A 17,550-nucleotide genomic window follows, 5' to 3' on the forward strand; every position below is an offset into this window, starting at 1 on the left:
GTGTAGTGATTGAAAGGCATAGTAATTGATATTCAGGTTATGATAGATAAGAATTAAGAGGACCCCAAAAAGACAAACTTACCAACTTTTTTTCCCATTCCTTATTAAGATCATCCACATAGGAGAGAACAAAATCAATTCTCCTGACACCGTCCCTGAAGAAAATAGAATCTTTGCTTTGATGTCTTTTATCAATCTGTGGAAGATATAGGCATATGATTAAAAAACCCAAGTATTGCTGTTGCTCTAAAATATAACAGGAGACAAATAAGTTTCCCCATATTGCCTCAATTCTTCAGTTTCTTCATAGCTGAAGATATACTTGGGCAAGTGTTAATAAGGGCTATACCCAGTTAAAATAATTTCAAAATTAACTGCTTATATCCACAAACGCTACATGTAAATGACTGGTACATGAAGAATGTATGTTAGCATAGCAATACTTGTGAACAATGCTTCCATTTATTCTTTCGCAGTCTGTACAGTGTGTCATAAATGATCAAGACAAGCGTTATTTTACAGCATGATTTGTTTCAGCAGTTAGTCAGAACGCCACTCTACACAAAAGCCAGCTAAGGCATAGTTCATCGACTTGAAGCAGGTAGCAAAAAGTAAATTCCATGCATTTTCTTCTACATAACAAGATTCGCTAAATCAACCACCACAGAGAAATATGTCCCAGCAATGACCACATACGAAAACAGCACACAAACAATACAGGGGTGACATTTCAAAATTGAGTATTTACTTTCTTGGAAAAAAATTTAAATCTAATAAAAGGTATCAATGCAACAGGATAATTAGTATTCTAATTGATCTATTAAAGGTCATATTTTCATTTATCAGCATGCCAGAACGTTGTAATAACAACATTCATCTTTTTCACTGATTAGGCTACAGCAATTAATGTTAAGTGAATAAAAGACTATTACCTCACTCTCCTAGGGAAGTTAACATAATATTAGGTAATATTATTTATTATCATATCAGTATTCAGCTCTACCCAATTGTTTACAAGACTAGAGGTTCACAGAGCAAAGTGCTCTCCATAGAAGCTAATATTCTGGTCTAAATTTAACTCCATGCTAAGGAAGGTTGGTGTTGGTTTTTTTAACCACACCCATCAGCAAAAGTGTATTTGTATAGGACTGAATTGGGTTTTCATTTTATTAGAGTATGAACAAAAAAAGAATAATTCAGAGGGTTATGTCTCTGTCTTCTCCCTCTTAAACCATGCAAGGATGCATGTGAAAAAGTTCTCTGAGAAAGCACAGAATATTTATAATTGTGAACCTTGCTCCCAGTTAACAAAAGGCATCACACAGTGAAGCATGTTATTACTGCAGCCATCCAAGCCACTTGCAATATCATTCATCACTGTTTTACCCTGAGACGTCGCTTCAGGAACAGATTGTATCTCCTTCCACTCTGCCGGAATAACCAACAAGTAGTTAGCAAGCTCACTGTTCCTCTCCAAGACCCAAACCACCTGCTTTGAGCACTAACTAAAGTTAGCAAGAAATCCCTGTCCTTAAAAAAGCCAGGAAAAGCCTCCAACTATTAGAAAAACACAAGCACCCACAAACATTATGACTATAATGTCTTTTTTATTAAAGGCAAAGCTGTGCTGGCATCCTGTGCTCGGGTGTTTTAAAATAATGACTCCTACAATGCTAATTGCCATCATTTGGCTACTTAAGCAGATTTTAAAAAAGAACAGTAAGAAAGTTTCTTCGAATGTAATGCAAAGGTAACAAAACAAGCACTGGCTAACGAATAGTGCATGCATGTTTCTGTTACGCTCATGTTAGGTTGGACCCACTGGGATATAAAAAGACGAATGGCAATCATGTAATTCCAGAGCTGACAAAATTACAAGCAATAATATCCCCATACTCCAGGACATGCGTTTATCTTCAAATACGCTCAAATTTAATAATAAAAACAAAAATTAAAAATCCCTATTGTTCCATAGTGTTGCACCACTTTATGCATCTTCACTAGACACAGTGGTAACTGCTGAAACCAGATAGTAGCCTACTTGGACCATCCATGCGTTATGGAGAATTCCTGTGTTTCTGAAGCTATCCTAGCCTTTGGGGAGCTACAAAACATTGCAAACGTTGCAAATCAAAGTAACACAAAAAAAGGTAAAATAAATAATTTCCTAAAAATGCTGCAGTCCTCTCTTCGCTTTCCCTCTTTGGCAATTTTGTTGGGTTTTTTGTTGGTTTTCCTCTTGAGAAATATTTACAGCAGATCAATTAAAGTAGACTACTTAGTAAGACTGAAATCAGGACAGCTACCTCTGAAAATGCTTTTGCTTCCAAATGCAGTACATAATCATGCAAGACTAAGAGGCTCACAAAAATCATGGAATCCAATAGAAGAAAAGAAAAGAAATAGCATGTTTCTACTCTATTTTGTGCTTACAGGTTTTTTTTTTTTGTAAATATAATTGTGACTACGAGCGATTTGCAACTGTTTAGATGTTAATTTAATCTTAGAACCACACCGACATCAACATAGCATCAACAGTACTGTAATTATTCAGCATTACGGCATGTGCACCCCAAAGTGCATTCTAACAACTTACAATGTGGGGAATCAGCCTAAAAACACACCACTCTAACCACTAATTTAAAAAGATGGAGATTGTGTGAGCACAGACGTTGTCCTAGTGAACTAACAAAATCCACATACACAAGGAAAAAAAAAAAAAATCAATAAATTTACTTCAAAAAAAGCTTCTGCTAAAGGAGTGTCCCAAATTCTTTGGGTAGCATAGTTATAATTAGATTATTCCATACAATTGAAGTAATACTTTATCTTTAGTGCCATCAAAGTTTGCTCATTTTCTAAGATGTATCAGAATCCTGTTCAGTCATTAAAGGTCTGACTATCAATTTGAGAAGATGCAGTAGTCATCATTGGATCTGGTTTGAGAAGGGGAATACTTATCACTTCCCTCTCCTTCTGTACATAGGATTGTTCATCATGGATAGTGACAGGCCTACTTATTAAATCCATAAATTATTCCTTTCCATTTTGCTGCATTTGGATTTCACAAGAAGAACAAGATCAGTCTTGCATATTCATGCAATTCTGTGCATACATGTGCACTTACAGGTTTAAAATATATAAAATGTTAGTAATTTGCATTGGTTGCATCAGTGAATCATAAAACATTACGGATTAGTACATCTTATTTCTTAACAGCTCTTTCCAGAACTGTATTCAATTAATTGATCTTAGACAACCTGCAGTTATTAAATGAAGTTCTACCTCATCAGAGCAGATACTCTGTGACGTGTATCTTCTGGAATACAAGTAACCAAATTAAAACTTCCCAACACAGCTCAGACAGCAAGCAGAAGCTTTTGAATAATTGAGTAATACCCAATGAGGAATTACAGAGATGGAGCCCCGAGGCGTATGGTGAAAACTCAAGAGGCAACAGCCACAAGTTGCAACAAGGGAAATTCCTACTGGATGTGAGCGTGTGGTTGAGAGGGAACAGGTACAACAGGTTGCCCAGAGAAACTGTGTAATCTCCATCCGCAGAGATCACACAGCTTGACCAAGCAAGGCCCTGACTAAGCAACCTGATCTAAGTTTGAAGTCAGCCTTGCCTTGAGTAGGACATTGGCCAAGGAGACTTCCAGAGGTCCCTTCCAATCCAAGTCACTGTATGATTCTATGAGCCCGTGTTACTGCAAGCGTTCAGCATTTACCAGCACTTCCAAAAAGTCGAATAAATCCATCAGCTACGAAGCAAGTTTACAAAAACTACTTGTTCAAAAACAAATACTGCCCTGCTGTTCTCCTGTAGTAACTTTCCAGTTTTAACAGTTTAATTATCTCTATGAGAACTAAGTGACTTCATAGCCTGTGGACAGATGTGCTAACTGAACTCTGTAATGATCTTTCATGAAGAGCTAAATTTTCTTTTCATGTGGCCACATAAGTCAAACTTACTGTATTCATATGGAATTATATTAATATTTCTAGTTATCCCATAATCGATAACTTCTGTCTAGACATCCAGCGGAGGTCAGGGTTTTGGACCATGTTCAACCAGACAACCCTGCGATCCTCACGTTAGACGCGAACTAAAGCCCTGCAGTAGGAAATCCCGAGTCAAACAGGACAAGTTACAGGAAAGACCAAGATGTCAGTACGGAATAAACAAAGCACAGCTCAAGACGAAGTAAGGCTGTAACACCCCACCTTCAGTTCTACCCAGACTGGTTTGGGTAAAGCCTGTAAATCCTGGCTGGTGGTCACACGCTACATTCAAACCCATCAAATACTGCCAAATACTTGATGAGCAGGCCTTGGCCACCTCGCTCCCTCAGGTGGCTCAGACACGCTTCTCCAGGGCCAAAGCAAACAAGCCAGTCACCGCGAACAGGAGAGGGGAAAGCGAGCTGCTGGATGTGGCATCAACCACTAAACGCTGTAACAGAAAGTGCTTCAGAGAAACGACTTTGGGTTGAAGCTGAAGAGACCGCGGTAGACATTTCTGTGGCCCTGCTCACCCACCAAAGCACACAGACAGCTGGCCTCGGTCACTACAATCAGCTAGCCCGCGGTGGTCTAACGATATCACAGTTCCTGAAAAGCAAATATATTTTGCAGATTATACCTGAATGATTTAATCCTGTACATTTTCACAGGACTCAGAGGGATTTCTATTTCTGGTCATCCAGGACCACCCTGGTCCTTACAAGTCGCTTAGCACAGCTCTCTCCTTGTAGGCAATGGAGCTTCCTCCAAATACACCTTCCTACTAAATATCCCAGCCCTCTCCACATCCATACTTCAAAGACAGAGGAACTTGGCTTAGAGCAATGCGTTTCAGATTAATATTCATCCAAGTTTCTTAGGGACCTACATTCAGAAATGCACTTCTCAAATTCAGTTCCCTGGAGTTCAAGGTTTCACAATGTCCAACCTCGCAGAGCTCGGACTGCAGGTTCAGACCTCGGTGTCCTTCACCTTCTGCTTTTTGTATCTCAGAGTGGGAAGATGGTTTAGAGCAGCAATTTCAAGAACAAAGCAGTAACCAACACCAATCAGAGATGGAGGAACCCAATACATTAGCTTCATTAGATTATAGCACAGTGAAGAATCTCTGGCTATGACTAACGGGTATGCTGAGCAGTTACGTCAATAACATGATCCCATCAGCACATCTAGGAGTTATATTATCGTAGTCCTACATTACCAGACAAGAAAACTGCCTGAAATTACACAATAAAATTGATTTGCAACATTTTGCTTACTTACAAGATACAGTCTACAAACCAAATATTTACTTTATTTACTGCATACCTTTGATAATCATACAGGCAAATTAGTTTTTAATCACAGACAACGTAACAAACCAAAATAACTGTATTACAAAGCAATTAGTTAATTTATGAACTAACAATCCACTGCAGAAAAATTTTCAGAATACAGAAATGGACAGAAAATATAAGGGTTTGAAAGCTGAATCAAAATACAAGAAAAGCCTCCATAATTGCAAGGATAGGAAACATTCAATGGCTTAAAAACAAAGTTATCACCCTCACTTAGATCCCCAGTTCACACAGAATATTTATATACCCCCCTTTTCACAGAATTAAACATGCTTACAGCTATAGGAGAAACATGCTGATTAAAGTGCCGCTGTGCTAAGTATAACTGTTCAATAAAATTTATTTCCAAAAGCAAAAAGCTCCTAGAAATGCATTACCACAACACATGAAAATATACAGACACTCTGCTGAAAATCAAAAAGGCAAATTCCTGGTTTATGCACTGTAAACTCAGTTCCCCTTATACCAGAGATCCCCTTTGCATGAAGTTCTCTTCAATATTCCTCCTTGGAGGAAATTTGAAACTGAAATGCTTACCCACTTCAAAGAAGTGTATTAACAACACTCTTAACACCACACATCCCAATTTCCAGTTATGCTTCATGCAGGCTACAAAGTTGCATACAAAACTATAACCTTTCCCATTCCAAGAAAAACAAACCCCCACGTATTTCTCATAGCTAAAACTTGCAAGTACTTTTTGCACCTTTACCACGCTTGTGTTTCAATTTTGAACCACATTAAAATCTGAAAGCTTGAAAACATGCATTTCAAAGCAGTTTAAGACACCAAGATGTTTGCACTAAAATTTAAATGTGCAGAAAAAGCCTCTCTGGATAAAAGAACACATTAAACAAGAATAGAACAAAGAAAAATAAAAAATAGGCTAAGAGAGCATATGTGTTAATGTAAGACACCAGAGCCCAATGTAAGCAAGCAGACAGTCTTAATATACCTCAGCATGTACTTCTTCAGTTACCTTAACTGAGTTTTTGTAGGTTTTTTTCTCCATAAAAGAATAATGGTTATTTTAAGTTTTCTGATATATTTGACAATTAATACAAGTATCTTGTCTGTGAATTTCAATAAGAGGATATTTTGAGCCTTTCATTATTACATACTACAGTAAGGAAAAAAAGGCAACACATTTCAAATGGTGTCAATGTTTGTTTCTTGCTCTTTAAAACATTTTAAAGTATCATGCTGACTCAGAGAGCCCTCCAGATTATTATGATAAAAAGGAATCCCACGTTTGTTAATAACACCATAGTCAGAATATATCCTATATCCCAAACCAAAACAATGACAAAAAAGCAAACTTTCCAGTTTACTCCACCAATACGTAACTTTCCAATTTTGTCTATTATCCCTTCGATTTGCTTGAATTTATCATTTAAGCCATCACTAGGAATGAACTCAAATACCATATTCATTTTTATACACTAGAAAAATAATTCTTTTTGGAAGGATGGCTTTCTTGAAACTGGAAAATTTTCTGGTGAGGGACTTTTTTGCATACGGTAATAGAAGACTCCACATAAATTCATGCAAGGAAGCATGAATGTTGCTTACTGCTTACCACTTGATGTTCAGGGATGAGTAAAGTAGTCTCAGTGCTGTTTAGGCCCTGCCAGTGGCATCACGGGAAAAACATAATGTTGTTAGCAATGACGCAAAGGATTCTTTAAAATAAAAGGCTATTTCAGAAAAAAAACAGTGTAGCTTCTGGTTTAAGTTGCTGAAAAGCTATTCTGAATGATAGCTGGATTTTCAGTCTAGATAGTCAAAGTTTAAACAAACCTCTACTTCCTCAGATGAGCTGGGTCTCTAGCCTACGCCACTGACTTTTACATGGCCCATATTGATTTTTAAATATTAGTAAGAATAACTTTTAATAAAAAGTATACAGTATTCCTCAGCATTTCCATTATAAAAAATAAAATCTAAACAACCTGGCACAGATGACCATTTACAAGCTGATACAGAACAACTTTTAACAGTACTTTTTGTTATTTTAATATCAAAGAGAGAAAATGTACATAGCATAGACGGCTGCGCGTGCATTCAGAACAAACGTGACACCCCTTACTTAGCTATTTTTTCAATACAAACTGAAATTACACCATGTGAACTGAAGGAAAACAAATGCGAGGAGACAAATCATTAATCTCATAGTGTAGACAAGGCAAATTGGTATCAGTCATTGTAGCTGTTATGCCTAATGAGACTAGTGAGGGCTTCTCAGCTTCCAGTTCTGATCCGTGCCTGTTGAGGCCCTACCCTGATTTTAATTGTACAAGATCTGGGTGCTCATTATTTTCCTGTATGTGGGCCTGGCGGGTGCTGCAGTGTCCTCTGGCCAGATTCCAGACAGGGATGACAGGAATACCAACAGCAGAGGACTCTGCAGAGCACAGCTATCCTACAGAGACGTGTCCATAAGCTATCTGGGGTACTGGCCCACAACTGTGTGATTGCATGAGCAAGGGATTTTGAGATCAGGATTTGTTATTGGAATGAATACTGGTTTGCAATACCTAAGTTGTTTTGCAATATCTAATTCTGTTAGTCAATAATTTCTCACACTGTCCTTTTGTTTTGCTTCTGAAAACAAATCACAGCCAGGTTTAAACAGTACAACTAAATAGTGCAAGCGCATTATGAAAATATGACAGTTCTCTACGGAACTAAATTAACTTTCAACAGAAGCAGAATACTAATTTCATTTCATTATTGTATCATCATTTATTTGTTTAGAGCTGCAGTATTTCAAAAAGTGTACTTCCCAAAATCCAATTTTCATACAGTACTGTCTATGATTTTTGAAATTAGAAGTGAATATTTTTCACTTTTATTACTATTTTACTTGAGAGAAACCACACAGGTCCTTTCCTATAATTTTGTGAAACAAACACGCTGTTTTTGTTCCTGTTTACATTGCAAGTAATACATACACACATCTTTACATTCTTTCTTAATGATGCCATCTCTGAGTATTTGCTTATCCAAAGAAGATAAAAATGTCCTTTTCAGAATTCAGTCAAATCAACACAGAAAAATCGATCTGGTTTTTGGCAAGGAATCCACATGAGAAACAGTGCAAGTATAAATAGCTGCACTGTGCTCTTACCCTAAGATAGTCTGAACTGGGTTCAGAAGTCTAATCCTCACATCACGGATGCTACTGCCCTTCCACCTGCTTTTCTTCCACCTCTCCATCCTGTACTCCTCCCACCTACTCCACGATTAGATGGAAATACAGGTTTCAATCACCCACCGGCCCTCATACGCTGCCCACACTGCTTCACCCCGAGATAAAATCTTAATACACATAGTGAAACACTGAACTGTGGGATGAAGACACACGGCTGACAGAGTCCAGCTGCTACAAACCCTTTGTACATTCCCATGTATTTTGTGAAATGCTTTCCTGTTAAACTAGGAACTTACCCTGCTCTCAGTACAACTGCCTGAAATTAATTAGCTCAGGTCACGGGGGTTAAATATTGTAAAACTGGTGACAGTCAACATAGCTTTTCCTGTGCATTTGAAGTGTAAGAACTCTTGTAGAGAGTCACCAATTTTTCATGATATGCCAAAGTCTATGTACAGCACAATGGGGCTTCAATCTGGATAATGCATGACCCCCAAAACAGAAACCAACCAGTGCTTCCAGAAACACTCAAATAGTCCACTTCGTTGAGATGAAAACCAAAAATAAAGAAGGTTGGCAGTGGTGGCAGCAGTGTTGGGCTGGTCCTTCGTACTTTGGAATCCACTCTCGTATTAATAATGGTATTTTACATTTCTCTCTACTTGAAAACCCACTGGTCTGAACTGAAAAATGAACAAGCATGAAAAGTAATGTACATTATGATAGTGTTTCTTCAGAAAAAAAAAAAATCAATTCATTTGGAACACCTGCAGCACTTGCTGCTCTCAAAAAAAAAAAAAAAAAAAAAAAAATCTATTTGCCATATCCCTAATTTTAGTAAAATGCATTACTTTCATACATTTGACATAGCTCTGCCAACTTATTCCTGGTAACCTGGCTTAAATAAAGACAGCTTGTTCTCAGATTTTCTCACAATCAAGTTACAATATGGAAAATCCTGATTAACAGAAATTTTTAGTGAGCATTTTATTGGTGTGAAATTAACAGGAAAGGTGAAAATTTCGTATATAACTGCGCAAAATTAATTCCCACCTTCTCACAGCTAGAATAGGGCACAATCCTGCAGCTTTACTCAGAGAGTAGTGCAGCCATCTGCCTTTTGTAAGGACGAGAAACTCAGGGTCCACATACGTACAAAGCAAACATTTTAAGTTACTTTGTACTTCTTAATTGGAATAGCAGACAAATAGTTCTCAGTATATACCTCCTACACATGTCGATAAACTACAAACTAGTTAGTGATTCAATGTTCCACAAAATCTGTACTAATTATCCCACCTGAATGGCCTAAAATTTTACTATCGGCAAATTTAATACACATTCCATTTTTAAACTTTCTTCCAATCTTGAATTATTTAACTGACCTTCTTCCCTCTTAAGAATAGGAACTCTATTTTGTCAGGGCCTCATCCTCATTTACTTTGTAACTTGAACAACTAATTATAATCACTGAACAGAGATGTAGCGTCCTGTCAAAACAGAATTATGCCATTGTATATATTTTTCTAGTGCGCCCTCTGCATAAATATAAAGCACAGAGGAAAAACATATTCTCAGTTTTTATTTCATTCATTTTCCAATTTGCTTGAAAGGACTTTCAGAGGCATTGATGTATTTCTTGGAACAGGAACACCATCAAGGCTGATTCAGGTAGATTCTACATAGAGACTCAATTGGGACAGTGGCCTATCCCTAACAGAAGTGGGTGGCTGTGAATTACTGATTTAACAATGACATAATTTAAAGCAGTCCCTGTTGCAGCACCTACTTGAAAATATCCCTATCATACCCTTTTTTGTTTTTCCCCTCTCCAGTCTGCTCTTTGCTGAAAACATCTCCTTGCCTCCCTGCATGGCAAAGCGTCTAGAAACGGTGCATGCTATAAGGCTTGTAATATGAAAAGCTGTTGAACTCCAAGCGATCCTGTTTCTTTTGTCCTTGTGGGACATCAAAAGAAGAAGAAAATTAAGGAGACTCAACAAGAAGCAGATAAAAAAAAGGAAAAAAATACCCAGGGTAAACTAGGGAAGCAGCAGTGGATTAGAGCAGAAATGCAAAATCATGACGAAGGACCAAATGCACCATTGATAGGAGATGCAATTGCTTTTTGAGTCCTGGACTTCATCCGACTTTTGTGTATGTATTGGCAGGCTTCACTACAGACTGTTTTTCACCTTCTTTTTTGTTTTACTTGCATCATTCCTTGTGTACAAATCACATATTCCTTTACAGATTACAAAAGGAAAAAAAATGCCACTGAATTATGGATAGGTAATGTTTTCTGCTCTCTATATTTGAATCTAGATTTCTTTTTTTCCCCCTCCTCTGTTGCTAAATCCATAATAAGGAGGTAGCTTTTTCTCCCTACTGCTGTAACATAACTATTGTATGTTACATTTCTTCTCTTCCAAAAGAAAAGACAGCCCAAGCATAATGAAGTTGTGACCTGAATGTAAATTCGTTTAACTGTCTCCCAATGGTCTTTTTATGAATGAATTCCATTTCTATTTTAAAATTACCTGACTTAAATTGTTTTAAGACTTCCAAGCGTTCATATTTTCCAACTGCAGAAACAAAGTTAAGTACATGCTTAAGTAACAAGAAAGTTACCAACCTATCACCAGAGTAAAATTATGAAATAGAGAAATGTGCTATCTGTCAAAACAAGAAGAAAGCATGTTCACCTGAGCTCAAAAGGGTCTTGGTGGAAAGAGGAGAAACCATGGCTTGTCTTTCATGCCAGGATAGATGACCCTGCTCAATTCCTATGGGAATGCATCAAGGATGACAAAAGGCAGCCTAGCGAAGAACTGAGGGAAAAGAAATTCTTCCAGTTCATAGAGAAGAAAACTGAAGTTGTGACGACACATGAAGATAAAGGATTAGCATTATAAGAAAAAAAAATCAGGGCTATCTTACTGTTGGAATGGATTCATGGAAAAACCTTAAGGATAGACTTAACCTGAATATCTAGGACATTAATCATCAAGAACTAAGCCTGTCACGGCTGGTAAGAGTGTGAAACTGGGCAAGAAGATTAAGAGTAACTCTGTAACTTTATGTCTGGCTAATGCATAGAAAGCAAAAATCAGATAAATGAGACTGTATTAGGGGACATGGGGCAGGATAACGCAAAGCACAGAAAAGTACTAACTTAAATGTAAGCAAACATCAGATAACCAGCTGATCTGGAGAAACAAACTATCTAAAGCCAAATAAGCCATCTCTTCTTAGAGGGAGAGAGGAAAATAACAAAACAAAAAACTGAGTCATCTAGTCAACTACGGCTAATATTGCTAATATGACAATACTCTGTGATATTTAAGAACAAATTATGAAGAAAAATGATTTTGCAAGGAACATGGATAAGCAGAAAACAAGAGAAAAAACAGCATGAAGATACCCATGAGAGATTTTTGAGGGGGTAACCAGATACATTTTTCATAAGATTACCTCCCAGACAAGAAAGTGCTGAAGATCAAAGCCTCCTTTCCCACCCCATCATGAATCTCTCACCCTTCAACAAGGTTCAAATCCCACGTCTCTACATACATGACACATGCATTGCGCCCTTTCTCCATGTTTCCTGCCTTTTCCTGTGTCCTAAGTCATCAAGTGAATTCTTTCAGGCTTTGATGAAATAGGTCATCTCCATCTACTCGGAGACATTCAAAAGGAACTCAGAATCAGCTTCAGACCTCGATGCTTATCATGGTATGACAATCCATATGCTGTAATTTGAGATTGTATCTGCCCAGTGAAGTATTTGATATGGCTGTTCACTGAAAATTTTCCTGAAGAAAAATATTACTACAACTCCTACAACAGATTGAGAAAGTAGCAGGGTGAACATACTAATGATTTTTAAGATGGAACTGGCAGATTTATGAAAACATTTAGATGATATGGTTGCATGCACTAGCAAGATAAAGGTCTGTGTAAGCTCGGAAGCACTTCTGAGTTCTGCCTTCACAGGACCATCTCCACATTTGCCTCTTAGAGGTATGTGAGGACATGTTTTACTCTTAAGACGTTCAGCAGAACAAATACAAACACTCAGTTCAATAGACATAATTTCTGATGAGTGCTCACGGCGAGTATGAGACTCTACTTTGACAGAGCAACTATTTCTTTTCCTATCTAAAACTCTTTCTATCTTCCTCTAAGCATATAATAACCATAATAAAGAAACCAGACAATAGAAATTAAAATAAAATACCAATTTCAAGAATGCATATTTTCAATATTCTTTCTTAATCTGTTTCTTAACTGAATAGTAACCACACACCACTGTCTATTTAAGCTATTGTGTACTGTACATATCAAGCAATGAGGTAGTGTGAAAAAATGAATAGATGATGATGTTATTTGGATTGCACATGTTGCGAGGAAGAGGTATTCTTATAACTCAAATCTTCATTTGCTTTCTCATAAATCTTACTGTACTGTCAAAAAGTTCCTAGAGCAGAGGAATGCAAGAGTGCCTTGCTTTCCCTATCAAGCCAGCAATATAATAAGCAGCATAAAACAAAGTGTTGGGTTTGTGCAGAAGCATTATGTTTTTCCAATTGCCAAAACATTAAATGACCGTGTGATTCTCATTTCAAGACTGGTACTGGAAACACTATTAAGCCCACACTGTTTTCTGCTACTACTGTGTTGCAGCGCTAACACATGTAAGTCTCTTATAAGACTCAATGAATACCAGTGTTACCTTCATGGTTTTGCTCCTCCAGAACACTGGAGGAAGAAAACGCTTACATGGATAAAAAAGGAGGTATAAGACAATCTAAAAGAAATATTATTTTTAAAACTAGTTTTCCCTTTCACAGCAACTGTTCCTCTTTCTTGCTACCAGTAGTATGTTAACACCACCTGTACTGGACCTTACCTCAGAGCTGCTTGGGACTTCTGATCCTGCAGTTGAAATAGTTTCACATAAAGGTCCATTGCATTCTTCCCCTAAGGAACATTGAAAGAAAGATTCACATAAATACATTCCTTATTTTAAAATACGATTGTATCTGAAAACGAAGTGAACCTTGAAGGCATGGAACTATGAACAAGCAAAAGCAAAAGCTGGAAAATAATACTCAGCCACATAAAATATTCAAGAATGGTTCTTTGAAGGGAAAAAACACTGCGAGACACAATATAGTCGGTCTGTATTACCTGGTTGTAACCTTGCAGTCACAGAAACGCATTTTTAAATGTGACAAACAAAAATCTGTCAGCATCACATATTTGATGAGATAAAATTCTTCCTTGTCTCAAATGTCTGATAGGTGACTGTCTATGAGAGTCTCACACCTGGAGCTTTGCTGCCAGTTATGAAAGTTCAATTATCTCTGAGATTGCTTGCTAGAAACTGAATTTTTTTTTTGTTGCCTAGGGATTAATGGTGCATAACCTCAAGATTACAGATGCCCACATAATGGAGATATGATGACAGGATCAAGAACAGCAATATCAACTTAAATTACCAAGCTTCTTGTTGTCTAAAAAAAACCAAAAAAAAAACCCCAAAAACCCACCTTCATTTTAACAACAGTATTGAACTCTGACATGACTTTCCCACAAATATAGTCAGTCTACCAAGGATACCGTTAACTTAAATGTTAACATTATAGGGAAAAATCACATGAGTATCCTCAGACCCCTAAACCATACTGAAATGTCTGCTGGGTTTGTGGCTCTGAACCTACTCTGTCAACAATTCCCTCTGGAGAGCAAGTCAGAGCCCATAAGCCAGGCTTCTGCTCCAAGGAGTTTTTGTAAACAGCCATCTCTCTGCTGATTAGACAGACAGACCAGTCTCCTAAATCAGGCATCTAAATAACTCCACCACCAATGGAAAAGAATTGTTTTGAAAACAGCTTGTCACAATCTAGAGCAGGCATCTAATAAAGTTGCCTCTTTCTTCCAAAAAAAAGGATTCATCATGCTCCTTTCTTCACCAAACAGCAAGGAAATATTGATGGGTATAGCTTAGATTGGACAGACTGACTAGCACAGCTTAGACTGGACCACTGACTATGGCTAGATTAGTCCTACCAACAAAACCAAACTACTCTTTTTTTTTTTTTGTAACCTGCAAATGTTTGATGTCAAAATCCAGGCAGGATATAAACTGTTTTTTCTAAAATCTATACTAAGCTACTTAAGCAAAAGAAAAAAATTAAAGGAAGCAAAATGCTCTCAAGCTGTGTCTAAGTTCACTTACAGAAAATGGTCGCTGTAATTTATAACTGTACATATGATGTGATGAGAAACTGGGCAATAGTATATAATGCTATATAACATATAATGAAGTTTCTGATTTTTCTAATGAAGTTTCTAATTTTGCTAAAGCAAACTAGCCTGCAAAATCTGTATTAGTTGATATAATTTGAACACTTAAGTTTTATTAATGCACCTGTAGAAAGATGTTTGCATATGCTGATATTTGGGAGACCAGTGTTAAGCCATCTCTAAAAAGTTAGCATGGAAGTAAATAATTTGGTATCATTCTGCCTACCCAAATATATCATAAATGCTACAGGGACTATGTGTAAGACAGACCACCAAACACAGAAAAGGTTTACAGGAACAGCTTCAGCACAGAACCGAATTCACTTCACCTCCCAACACGGCACAAGCGTTCAACATGTATGAGAAACAAATAGGACATAATGGGAGAATATTATAATAAGAACACAGAAGTCTTGACTCAAAAAACAACTATCAAAATATTCAGATTAACTTACTTGAGAAACTGCTTCTGCAAGAATATTCCTAAGCAGAGGGTCTACCTTCATACAGGGCTGGCTCTAAGCATATGCAAACTCGGCAGCTGCCCAGAACAGCAGACCGCTGCCTGACGAAAGAAAGGGATCATCACCATCACGCCCTGCCGCCTGCTCTGCCCACAGCCCTGGGAAGCAGGTGGCTGCTCCGGCTTTGGCCGAAGGCAGCGAGCCCAGGAGCAGAAAGCCCAAACATTTGGTCACACAAGCCTCCACGGCAGGAGCAGCCTGGCACCTTGTCCCTGGAGCAGTAACTCAATTTGCCCACGCTGCTGAGAGGACTTGGACTACAACAGCAGCCTTGGTGTCTGTTTTTTCTGGATTATCCTTTCTGCAGTTCTGAGAGTTTAACCTCAGGAACAAGCACAGTTCTACATTTTAAAGGCTCTCCCAGTACCATAGCTGATTATTTATGCAACTTGTGAAAGGAAATCCTCTTGGTATCTCTGATCCAGGGAATAAAACTGAATAACCCTACTGCAGCATACAAAAGAGAATGCAAAACATATATTAATTGAGAAGTACAACATACTTAATACGTTCACTCCTTGAAAAACACATAAACAGGTTCCTAAGCAGTATAAGAAATGCATGTCCAAGTCACATAGGAAGGTATAAAGTAGCCGCAACCCAGAACTGCAACAAGCACCAGGAATGGAGATGCCCAATTATTTCTTAACCAAGAAAGCTGCCCACAGAGAGCTAAAAATTGACTTGTAAATCACACTGCAAAAAGCGTGGCTCATATCAATGACACATATAAACTTAAGTCTGATTTCCAAGAGGCTCTCAGCAGAAAAAAAATAAAAAGACAGAGGACACAGACAAGAGGGAGGAAGGCATAACGCCGGTTAGTACGATACCTTCTGACCGCCATGGCTTGAACTTGGTGAGAATCGCAATGTCATCTTTAAAAGGAAAAAACACTTCAGTAAGAACCAGAAGTAAAATCCACTTTTAACATGAACCCATTTAATAATTCTCCTCTATCCTTTACAATACGGCCACTATATCCAAACAAAAGAACAAGCCCTGCAAACAAGAGACTCTCGCCTAGACAGAAAGCACAGAGCAGGTTCCTCTGGAAACACCAGCATTCACTTTTTTGTCCAGGCACCTTACTCAGCACCACAAAGAAGGATGCCACTTTCCCATATCAGCAGCGGGGGGGGACAATAATAGTTTCTGCTAGCCAAGAAAATGCCTTTAAAATTCTTCAAGAAATTACAACTTCATATCTAAAGATGGAGTAAAACAATAATATTCTGATAAAACCATCATATTTAAGGGAACAGCCTTGTTCTTCAACACTACACGCTCTACTGTCTGTAAAGAGATCCAGAAACGTCTGCACAACAAGAACGAATGAGGACACCTACTAAACTTAAGTGGCCCTTCAATACAGAATTCGTTTGTACAAATTGCAGTCACTCCTTGCAAATTTTTTGTTCAAAATTAATCCCAGAACCACACTATGACTATCAGAACCCATTAAAATTGTTTCAAACATATATAATTTTAACATTTATTCAAATCATTGCTCTTTCATGGGCATGCACATATCCCATCTGAAAGAAATACCTCTTTCCCAATGTAACCATCATCTCCAACAGCCTTATAGTTCTGCACACAGCTATTTGTAACTCCTTAAACATGTGTGTCTTGAGAGTTTGCACACTATTGGAAATAAGTGAGCTTCACATGGCCTATAATTTTGCAGTATTAACATACACTGTCCCAAACTACACCCTGCCGCAGGGCAACCTACTTATAAACTTTCAGGATGCCACCCCTAAGAATCACAGATGGATTCTATTTCAAGTTCAGACCCAGATACCAGATCAACAGTAATCCAAAACAGCTCACAGAAATCAACGTTCAGAACTGAAGACTGAAGAACATAATCAAGACTGATTTCGCCTCTTAAAACATAAGTAGTTTACCCCACAAAAAAGGTACTTTCATTAGTGCAATCTTATGATTTCTGTAACAAGCATGAAAAATGGCTTCTTGTGTAATGAAATGATTAGTCATTCTACAATAGTTTAACTTTGTGCACAGTGCCTGAATCACTTTCTTTTTCTACATGGCAAAACTGACGTTTTAGGAAAAAATAAAAGGAATTTAATTCCATGTCTGGACCTACTGGTTAAAAGAGGTGGTTTAATACGATTAGTATTTCAAGAATCAAAAAGGTGTCCTTCAAAACCTTCCTATTCATTCC

General features: G+C 37.7%; 1 protein-coding gene and 1 long non-coding RNA gene across 8 annotated transcripts in view; one reads left to right on the top strand and one right to left on the bottom strand.

Annotated features, from left to right (window-relative positions):
- ANO5 (anoctamin 5) overlaps positions 1-17,550 on the bottom strand; it is a 60,852-nt gene that overhangs the window by 32,499 nt on the left and 10,803 nt on the right. For 2 of the 7 annotated variants that reach the window (XM_075163300.1, XM_075163301.1), the window contains exons 2-3: positions 13,433-13,503; positions 83-196 (exon numbers count right to left, since the gene is read on the bottom strand). In XM_075163300.1, coding sequence (XP_075019401.1) covers positions 83-196; positions 13,433-13,503 — 185 coding nt within the window. Of the gene's footprint in view, positions 1-82; positions 197-6,945; positions 6,994-13,432; positions 13,504-16,189; positions 16,235-17,550 lie in introns of all 7 variants that reach the window. The other 5 variants (XM_075163297.1, XM_075163298.1, XM_075163299.1 and 2 more) reach the window with 5 other exon arrangements.
- On the top strand, positions 144-14,473 carry LOC142088212 (uncharacterized). The gene is made up of 3 exons (XR_012675770.1): positions 144-2,150; positions 3,220-12,255; positions 13,934-14,473. It is a non-coding gene; the product is annotated as an uncharacterized LOC142088212 (long non-coding RNA).

This window comes from Calonectris borealis, chromosome 14 (assembly GCF_964195595.1).
Source record: "Calonectris borealis chromosome 14, bCalBor7.hap1.2, whole genome shotgun sequence".
NCBI lineage: Eukaryota > Metazoa > Chordata > Aves > Procellariiformes > Procellariidae > Calonectris > Calonectris borealis.